The sequence below is a fragment of the Equus przewalskii genome, chromosome 9 (assembly GCF_037783145.1).
Source record: "Equus przewalskii isolate Varuska chromosome 9, EquPr2, whole genome shotgun sequence".
NCBI lineage: Eukaryota > Metazoa > Chordata > Mammalia > Perissodactyla > Equidae > Equus > Equus przewalskii.
Window position 1 is genome coordinate 17,772,799 of NC_091839.1, and position 11,150 is coordinate 17,783,948.

Here is an 11,150-nt window from a genome sequence, read left to right on the forward strand (position 1 = left end):
AGGTAGAGAAATTTTCACCACTTTCATTCCCGTTGGACTTGGAGACAGAGATCTGGGACACTGACAGGGTAAGAACGCTTACGTTTTTTGCTGGTTTCTGTGTCAGTCGTCCCAGGATCTCTTAGCTGAAGCAGCCTCAGGGAGAAAGCCATTTCCTGGCTGGTGATTCTCCTGGCTGGCTCGCCAAAACTGTCAGGGCAGAGAAAATCTTATTTTACCTTTCTTATGTCCATCTGGCTGTACTACTAATAAAATGGACACAAGACCAGATAAACAGGGGAAAAATTCACATTAATACATACATACTGGAGATCATGGAGAAATGATGCCCAGAGAGAGAACAAAGCAGATAGTGTATGTGTTTTACACAAAGAAACAAGAAATTTGTGGGGCTGGCCCTGTGGCTGACTGATTAATTAACAAACTCCACTTCAGGGGCCCAGGGTTTTGTCAGTTCAGATCCTGGGCACGGACATGGCACCGCTCATCAGGCCATGCTGAGGCGGTGCCCCACATGCCACAACTAGAAGGACCTACAACTAGAATATACAACTATGTACTGGGGGACTTTCGGGAGGAAAAGAAGAAGAAAAAAAAGATTGGCAGCAGATGTTAGCTGAGGTGCCAAGCTTTGAAAACAAAAGGAAATTTGTGAGGAATGACAGGACCAAGAAAATTAGACCTGAGGTACACAATTAGTGAGGAATTTATGCAGAATTTAGGCTTGACATCCCACAACTAGAAGGACGTGCAACTAAGATATACAACTGTGCGCGGGGGGGTTTGGGGAGATAAAGCAGAAAAAAAAATTTAGGCTTGAAGTAGTAAATTAGCAAGATTTGTTTATTCAGGCTTCTTGACTTTGAATTTCTAGCTCTGGTGATAAGGATGCAGGGTGAGCAAATTTTGTGTAGCAGATTTGTTTCTGATTTCATGGGGAACAGAGACAGGAAGATCAGAATGCCCCTTTTGCTTCTCAAGTAACTTTAAATCCTTTAAATCAAATAATCACTATGATATTGTGGTATATTTTGTGGTTCCCTGCCTTGGGTCACAACACCTACAATGACCCAGAAATTGATGTCTTCAAATGTATCAAATCATTGTCTTGAGAAATATTATGCAAGGAACTGTATCTATAAGGCTTGATCTATGTGATAAAATTAGTGAAAGAGACATAAATTGCTTTAAACTTTTAAGATAATATGAAAACATAGATTAAATTGTAAAATTGTTACTTCACTCAATAAGCCAATTTTAGAAACCTCTCCTATAAAATAAAAGAACCTACTTGCAGGGAAATAGCACGCAAAGATCTTCCTTGAAGCTTTGTATGTAGTGGGAAAATATAAAACCAAACTGAATGACCAGAATGGTGGGAATAGTTGGAAATATAGAATTCCCACCAGAATAGTGGGAATAGTTGGAAAAAATGTGTAAATCCAAATTGTGTGAAATCTTGCCAAGATCAAATGAGTTTTGTCCCTGTCTGCTGATGTATTTTGTTAGTATGGGACAATATTGTCACAGTGTTGATGAAGCTGACTCTGCCCCTCAGGGTCCTCAGCTCCTGGTCATCCTTCTTCCTCTGAATGTTCACGATGAACCTCCTGACCTCCCTCACAATAGTGTTCAGAGATTGGAAATCCGCTTCAGGATGTGTCTTCCATGCCGAGGCCAACAACCCTCTTGCTTAGGTCACACCAAAGTATTGGGGTTGGGCATAGAGGCTCCAGTCACGCTCCAGGGTTAGGGGTTCTCAACTCTCCCAAGTGTTGCCTCCACGTGGCACCCTCACCTGTTCCTGCCTCCATTGTTTTAAATGTCCTAGCACTCAGATATAAGAATCTTTGGGTGTATTTGTGTGATTTCTTGACTCTCTGTGGTGTCCAATACAGGGAGAAGGAGCGCAGATGTCTCCTTCCCCGTTGCGGGAATCCTCGGTGGCTGGAAGGGTGTCTAGTTCACATAGACACCAAATGCAAATTGCGAGGAAACCACTAAATGTTACCACGCTCAACCGTTCTCTTAAATAACAGAATGTTTAATTGTGTTTACTCTTCTTTCATTTGAAAAGATTTTTGCCTGGCTTTCAGCATGCTTGAGCCGTAGTATGCAAGCCTGGTTGAAATGGGGTGATTGAGAATGGCTGGGCCTTAGGATGAGCGGATATTCATCAGCTGTAAAAAATAGAAGAAAATCCTGCCGCTTGGGACCACTTGAATGGACCTTGAGGGCATTAGGCAATGTGAAATAACTCAGACAGAGAAAGACAAATACTGTATGATCTCTCTTGTATGTGGAATCTAAAAGAGCCTAACTCTTAGAAACAGAGGATAGAATGGTGGTCGTTAGGGACTGGAGGTGGGGAAATAGAGATCTTAGCCAAAGGGTGTAAACTTCCAGTTCTAAGATAAAGCTCTGGGCGTCTAATGGACACCATGTTTCCTATAGTTTACAATACTGTACCATATTCTTGAAAGTTGCTAAGCGAGTAGATCTTCCATGTTTTAACCAGAAAACATGTTGGTAATTATGTAAGGTGATTGAGATGTTAACTAATTTCTTATGGTAATCCTTTTGTAATATAGTCATGAATCAAATCATCACATGGCACACCTTAAAATTACACAACGTTATATGTCAATTAGACTCCCTAAAGCTGGGAGAGGGGGGAAGGCTGTAAAAGCAGGAGGCACCAGAGGCCCGGGAGGAAAAGCGAATGTGGTCTTTGAGGAGCTGCTCTGAGGTCAGATTATATCAAGTCCTGAGGGAATTTCCATCAGCTGAGTGAAAACTAACTTTGATCACTTTCCTGGATCCTAAAGTTTACTTTTCATTTATTTCAACTTGGGAAAATGTACGTCCTCCGATGACGAATTTGCACTGCTGATCAACAAACCTAATAAATTACCAGGAGAATCATTTTGCATCAAGGAGAGTGATTTATTGTCCCTCTGGGCACATCAAAATTATCTTCAAGAAACAAGATCATGGAGACCACAGGTGACAAGGTGATCCGTTAGGAGCAGAAGTTCTGCCATCTGGTCCCTCATATACAGTCTTTCTGGGGCAGATCCAGCCTTTCCAAGATGTCTCGCTTGGGGAAGCAGACTGCCTGTAGGAAGGATTCTGCCACACTCAGCCTTGAGAAAGAGAGGGAGGTATGAGGACCTTTTCAAGATCCCCATTCTCCATTCTAGCTTCCTTACTAAGACTTCAGTTTTTTTCAGATTTAACTTTCTGTGAATTTTCTGTTTGATAGATGTATATTTTGTCTTCTTTCTTATATTATTGCCACTATTTGTCTTTTCCTCCATGTATTTGTTTGACTTTCTTCGTTCTTCCATCTCTTTGATTCTTTAGCACCTTACAGCTCTCCAATACGATTTCACTGTCTTCAGTCAGTTTTGTTTCATTTGAAAACTGGATCACATTTTCTTCATCGTATTTTGCTTTTTGACTTTACTACTCACAATCATTTAAAAATTCCATACAATCCATAAATTGAGTAACATCTCCTCTCATCTATGTTTTCTTTTCCACAACTCTTCTTGTTCTCTATACCTTAATTGACATACATACATTTGACATAATTTTCTTCTCAGTTTTATTTTATTACTGCTTTTCTAATTATCTGTTATCCTTGCTTTGGTTTTTCTAGCATAATTTACTTTTACAGATAATACCCTTTATCTCAAATTTTCATACATTGGTTTTCATTCAAAAATGCTTTAATTACCTTTAGACTACTTTATAACGCTGTTTCCTCTTAGAGATTTTATGATTTTTATTGTATATTAATTTCTAAGGTTCTACATACTTTTCTGCTATTTAAATTATATCATTTTTTCATTGCATTTTTAAACTGTTTCTATACTGGCATAAAGAAATGCAAGCGATTTTTAAGTTAACTTTGCTTTTACTAACCTTGAAAATCACTCAATATTCCAAAATTACATCCAATGATTCTGTCAATTTCCCTCTTAAAATTTAGAAAATCTGCCAATGATAATAGATAGTGTCATTTTCTTTCCAATTATTATAAATCTTACTTTTTTCTTTACTGTTTTTTGTTCAGGCTACTATTTGTTGTTAGTGCCATTGAGTCGACTCGAAATGTAAGTGGGTGACCATGTCTTTCTTCCTAGTCCGTCTTGGTCTGGAAGCTCCACTGAAATATGTCCACCGCAAGTGGCCCTGCTGGTGTTTGAATCTACCAATGGCATAGCTTTCAGCATCACAGAAACACACAGCCACCATGGTATGACAGACAGGTGGTGTGGTTTCCTGACCTGGAGACTAAGTCCGGCCATGGCAGTGAGAGTGCTGAATCTTAACCACTACACCACCAGGGCTTTATCGTGAAGCAGGAAATCCAAAAACATGAGATCAAGTGGTGATAGCAGATATTCTGTCTCATAGACAATTTCAGATGACAAGCTTTCAATATGTAACTCTTATATGATACTGTTGACACGGTAGATGTTTTGTCAGGGTAAGGTTCCTCCTTTCTATTGCTATATAACAAGAATTGTCATCATACACAGTTGTCGAATGTGATATATCTTATGCATATATTGAAGTGGTCATATCTTTTTGTTCCTTTAGCCCACTAGTGTGGGTCATCATACAGATCAAGTTTCAAATGTTAAACTTACCTTCTATGGTTGAGATAATTCTTTGGTCAAATCTTTGATTTGTTTTACATATTGTGGGTGCAAATCTGCAATTATTTTTTGTAGGCTGCTTTTTTTAGTTCATGAAATATTCTTAGCATTGCCCTTTTCATACCATCTTTGTTATGTTTAGTAAACAAGTTTATGCTCACCTCCTCATGATTAATGGACTGCTCTCTCTTTTTCTACCCTTAGCAGTTGTTTGTAGTTATTGTTTGTTGCTGGAGGCGTTGGCAGACTTCTCTGTCGAAGTATTCTTTGGGATTTCATATGGAATGAGTTTTGCCCACTGTTCAGTTTCATCATAAGGAGCCTGGCACATTTATGACTTTCTAGTATTCTAATATTTTTAAAGTCATCTAGAAATTTGCCCTTATATCCTATAAATTTCCAAATTTATTAGCACAGTTAATAAGAGTATCATGTTATTTTCTAATATTGCAACTTCTCCATGGCTATCCCCTGACCATTTTTAATCCAGTTATTCCTTGTGCCCTCCTTTGGGGGAGTTTTATAGTCTCACAGAGGTTTGTTCATTTTATTACTCCTTTCAAGGAATTGACATTTGATTTTTTTTTCCATATGAACTTATCTATTAATTTCTGCTTTACTTGAATCAAATCCATTTAGTTCTTTTTAGGATTAATTTGCTATTTCATTCCTCATTGTATACTTTATCTTTTCCATTTTAATTAGCAATTTGAATTATACTTTCTTTATAACTTAATTCTGTGTCTTAAGGATCTCAAGAATTACTGAAATCCAGTCTCTGGAAGTGACCCATCTTGGCCTGAAATGCAGAAGACTTGAATATTTCAATGCCCTTCCCTTCATACTGAAATGTCAATTTTTATATTCTTCCACGGCCTCCATTATTTATAATTTCACAATATGTCCTATTTTGTTTCACTTGAAGCCTGGTTGACCTGCTTAAAACATTTACAAAATCAATAAGAAAATGTTTCTAAGTGATGCAATTTGGGGGTTTTTCTTCATATCTCAAATTTGTATTGGGTTCCTGGGGAACTCATTGCTCTTCATGTTATATATGTACACCTTCTTAACTCAATCTCGGCTGAAAAAGCCCATAGATTTGATTTTCATACACCTGACATTAGTCAACGTTTTGACTATCATGTTCAAGTTGATACCAGATGCCGTGTCGTCCTTTGGAGTAAGGCATTTTCTGGACGATGTTGGTTGTAAGGCGACTTTGTACACATACAGGGTCACCCGGGGTCTTTCCATCTGTACCACCTCCCTCCTGAGTGCTTTTCAAGCCATCACTATCAGTTCCAGTACTTCTAAATGGGCAAGGCTTAAATCTAAAATCTCCACGTGCATTCTTCCCTCTTTCCTTTTCTTCTGGATCGTCAACATGCTCATCTATATCTACATCATCAAAGTTGTAGACGCCAAAAGAAATGTCACAATTATTGGTCCTGTGTATTCTCAACCGCACTGTCAATCTAAGCAGATGGAACTCCACTATTCAATGACATTCCTTAGCATCATAGTGATTCGAGATCTCCTCTTTGTGGTCCTCATGATGGGGTCCAGTATCTACATGGTGAGTCTGCTCTACAAACACCGCCAGAGAGCCCAGCATGTTCACAGCCCCAGCCTCTCCTCCCAGCCATCTCCGGAAATCAAAGCCACTCACAATATTCTTTTGCTGGTAAGTTGCTTTGTTTTCTTTTATTGGTCAAACAACTTTGTTACCCTTTATTTGTTTTATAGACCTGAGAAAAACTTGAGGCTGGAAAGAATTACCGGGATTCTTTCATCATGCTACCCAACCATCTGCCCTTTTGTGCTGATGAAAAAATACTAAGATTACCCTCAAATTTATTTCTTTCATTTCAAAGATGAGAACTGCCTCTTCTCAAGAAACATTCAGTAGATGATCTGACACCGACAACTTCATTCAGCAGGAGAGAAATCTCTTATGTGATTTGTACAAAGAAAAAATGCCACGTGGCTATTGAATGCTGGAAATGGGTCTAGTCTAATTGAGATTATCTGTAACTTTAAAATGCACACAAACTTGAAGTCTTAAATTAATGAGTTCATAAATATCAAGTTACTAAGTTTCATGTTGATTACTTGTGTACATTATAACAATTGGGTTAAATAAAATATTTTAAGAATATATCAATTGAACTAACTTTATCTGCTTGGTTTTCCTCTTTTTATTTTATTTATTTGTTTTTCCAAAGAGTGGCACCTGAGCTAATGTCTGTTGCAAATTTTCTTTTTTTAAATTCTTCTTCTTCTCCCCAAACCCTCCAGTACAAAGTTGTATATTCTAGTTTTGAGTGCCTCTGGTTGTGCTGTGTGGGACACTCCTTCAGCATGGCTTGATGAGTGGCACCATGTCCACACCCGGGATCCAAACCAGTAAAACTCTGGCCACCCAAGCCGAGTGCACAAAAGTAACCATCCAGCCACGAGGCTGGACCCCTGTTTTCCTCTTCTTAAAATGTTTCTGCTAAAAATTTAAAATTACCTTCAGGGCTTCAATTATATTTCCATTAAACTGCAGTGCTCTAAGGAAAGTCATTTATTTATTCAACAAATATACCTTGCATACTTTAGATATTCCAGACACTATTTTAGACCTGGGCATAATTACTGGGGAGATTATATAGAATGTTTTCTCTGTAAGAAAAATATAAGCGCACTTGACAGAGCTCTAGAAAATCGAGCAGGTTAATAGAATTGGAAGTGCTGGGAGTTCACTCCTTAATGCACAGTAGATTACAGATGTGTGTCTTTCAAAGTCTGTGTAAATCCACCCATAATAATAACCCCACCTATACTTTGCTCCGTATGTTATTTTAGAGACACTCTGCTGTGATCATTTCAATTAAATGTGTCCCTCCATTTTCAGTAATACCTCATTAGAAATAGCATGACACCTTCCCCATCTACTGTGCTGCACTTGCCTTAAATAGACGTAAGTTGCAAATTCTTTGCACAGCACCACTTTCCATCCTTTTCATTTTCCTCTCTTTTGAGGTCTCTGCTCTGTTTAATTTATTGTTTAATGAAAGCACTCAGGGGCACGATGTATGTGCTAAGTACTTTGAATCATTGCATAATTTTTCTTTCGGCGTGGCCACTGGACGCTGCCTTGCCCAGAGGTAGGATTCTTCAGCTGACCCCTTTTCATTCAGTAGTTCACTTTTCTGCCATCTTCCAGCTTTCCCTCACGCAGACGAGATACCCAACATCAAAACAATGATTTTCCTTTGAAAAAACTTAGTTTTCTCAATGAGTTTTCAAAATCTTACTTTATCATTACATAAACTTTCATAGAATTTAGACTATTACCTAGATAAGAAGAAATGTATTTTTCAGTGCTGTTTCACTCCCGGGCATGGTTTGGTTGTGCAGTTGCCGTGAACATCAACTTGGGAAATTGTCTTCCCTTATTTAAGGATTATCTTCCCTCCACCAGTTTTGCTTTATCTGTCTGGAATTGTCACTCCTCTTCAGCACATGTGCTATTCTTTCTGGATAGCTCTCCATATCTCTTCTGTAGTCTTGTCAACATCCTGGTTTTCATCTCTTTGAACAAAACAATTTGAAATTTTTCTTTTGCTTTGATCTTCCAAACCCAATTCAGGTTTAAGCATTGGACATCCTTCCCTTCAAATGGATCTTCTTATTTTCTTCTTAAAGCTTTTTTATTCTATAGCAAATATGCTAAAGAGAGCCAAAGAGAGAGAGAGAGAGAGAGTAGACCTTTGGTTCTGCTTTCATTGCGGTTGAGGGTGGAGGCCTAGGATTTCACTCGTCCACACTTTATTGGTGAATTCAAAACATGAGTGTAAATTTAAAATGGAAGAAGAGAAAAGCAAGAGGCCCAAGTACCAGTTATCGTAATCTAGCCAAGCCCCCTAAAAGAAACAGCGTTGTAGTGGGAGGACATGGCTCCTTATCGAGCGGGGTGGCTGGCAATGTGTTTTTTCCTGATAGCCATGTGCGAAGTGGATGCCTCTGTTCAGTGGCTGCCTCTGTTCAGTGGCTGCCTCAGCACTCACACTTTATGTCAGGCACTCACGCCACAAGAAGAAAACCAAATACCAGGGCTTTCATTACAGCCATTTAATTCCATCTTCTGAACAGTTTTATGATTCCCTTCATAGTCACCATTTGTAATTAGGGATGTCATATGTCTTTAGTCAACCTGATGAATATTTTTGCAAAATGTTTTATAAGTTCATATAAACTCAACGTCATAAACATAATCTTATGCAGTTTATAAACACCTATGTTTCAAAGATCTCCTGTGGGTCCTCAAATCCTTGGATATAAAACAAAAATGAATACAGCATCCTTTGCAAAGGCCTCCCTCTGTGTGACAACTTTGTCAGGTCGGGGGAAAATCCCCTTTTACCTTTCTTGTGTTCTTACAACTGGACTAATACTGAAACTGGCACAAGACCGGATTATAGGAGAAAAGTCCACTTTAATATGTACCTATTCAAGTCATAGAGAAATGATGCTCAGAGGGTGAACAAAGCAGACAGTGTATATATCTCTTACACAAAGAAACAAAAAATTCATGAGGAATGACACGACAAAGAAACTTAGGTTTGAGGTACGTAATTAGTGAGGAATTTAAGCAGAGATTAGCCTTGATGTAGTTAATAAACAACTTTTGTTTATGCAGCTTCTCAGCACTGAATTCCCTAGCTCTGAGATAAGCATGCAGGGAGAGCACCTTCACATGGCAGGTTTAATTCCTGCTTTCAGGGGGTTCTGAGACAGCAAGGTCAGAATGCCCTTTTTCCTTCTCAAGCAACTTTAATTCAAAATAATCAACATTCTATTGTGGGACATTTTGTTGTGGCCTGCCCTGGGCCCCAACAGTTCCCTCCTCTGAAACTTCCTTGAAAGTTTCACATATTAAGTATTGAGCTAGTACATTCTCCCAAGATTTCATTAAATTAATCTTTTAGTCTTAAAAATATGTCACTTCACTTGGACAGTTGTGTCTCATCTCAAAATGCAGTGATGCAGGTTTGTTCCAAAATTACATCTATAGTGCAAGAAATCACCTATTTAATGAGAAGAATTTCTACAGAAACAAAGAAAAACGATGGCTAATGGTTGCGGTGAATTGTAAAGCAGTTTCTGAACCTAGGGGCAGACAGTCAGGAAGGTTTCTAGATGTCAGTGTCAAAGCATCTTTTGCAGTCTGAAATGTCTCTGATGATGTCATGGGTGTCAGGTAAACTGAGTGACTTTTCAATGTCAGGCAGGAAGGTGTTCAAACATGGGCTACTGTGGCGATCTCTCTTAAGTTTACATGCATTTTTCAGCTTTTGTTTGCAGGGTTTCCAGGATAAAGGGCAGTTTCTTTTTAGTTCTCAATGAATCCAGATCAAAAGTGGGAGAAAAATTAGCTTGGAGAGTTGTAGCCAAACATTTGAGGCAATCAGAAGCATTTAGGATCCAGTGCTGCTTTGAGATAACAAAACTTCAAGGAATATTAAAAGCACTAGAATCTAATATTCACAATTGTGTATTATAGTTTCCACTGACACATACTTTTTTCTCTGACATCACCCTTGTTTCATCAAACGTCGTCAATAAAGACTAATTTGTTTGCAAAATAAGTCTAGTTTCAAGAAACTTGTCTTAGCTGTTTACAAAAGTACAGCAAGACTAGTGATTGATCATATTGGCTCTTTTCAACTTCCTTTGCTGGAACTCTTCTTAAGAAATCTCCAGATTGAACTTTTAATAGCCTCTCAAGGTTAAGAAGCCAAGCCAAATATTCCACCTGAAATACTGATAGATTTGGGTGAATTCCTCTCTTCTTGAGGCTCCCAACGTATCCTGAAGTTCCTGCACCTTCCAGGAAGTGACCTTCCTTAGACACCTGGATAGGCTGTCGGGAACCCTGTAAGTAAGGTACAAGGCTGTTTTTTATGGGATTTTATTGGCTTCTTAGAGTCAATCTTAATTCCTTAAAGCTGTTGGGTCATATCTGAGCTGATGCATGTCTCTCTCAAGCATTACTTCCAGGCAAAGCCTTGGTAATATGACCAATATTTCCAACTGTGTCCTGTTACAAGGAGAATTGGCTCTTATTGAACTTATGCAAATAAACTTATTGTTATGAAAGAAAGAATATTAACTGGGAGTTTCTGAATTTTAGGGGATCAGGTAGGGAGAAAAAGTAGTTGTTTCAAGTCTGCTTACAAATGTATAATTTGCCAAATTTCTGTCATAGATAGCTTAAGAGAAAAGCAAAAAGGAGGGTTTCCTTACATTTGGAAAAACAAATTAAAGAACCAGTAGTATTGTAGATAAAAGTCATAAAAATTATAATCATCCACATTAGTTCATTCAGTCCCAGGTAATTAGTTCTTATTCTGCTTAAATTCAGTTTTTCCATTAGTTCTCTCAACTTTGCCTGATGATTGGAAGTGATAGAGACAGTCATCATTTGAA

The 11,150-nt window shown here is 38.3% G+C and overlaps 1 protein-coding gene across 1 annotated transcript; it reads left to right on the top strand.

Annotated features, from left to right (window-relative positions):
* Positions 1-5,637: 5,637 nt before the first annotated feature.
* Positions 5,638-6,513, top strand: LOC103555797 (vomeronasal type-1 receptor 4-like). The gene has a single exon (XM_008527568.2). The coding sequence runs from the start codon at positions 5,638-5,640 to the stop codon at positions 6,511-6,513; it is 876 nt and encodes a 291-aa protein (XP_008525790.2).
* Positions 6,514-11,150: the final 4,637 nt, after the last annotated feature.

Excerpts from the sequence above, each read along its gene's own strand:
- LOC103555797 (XM_008527568.2), top strand. The coding sequence starts at position 5,638 with ATGTTTCTAAGTGATGCAATTTGGGGGTTTTTCTTCATATCTCAAATT.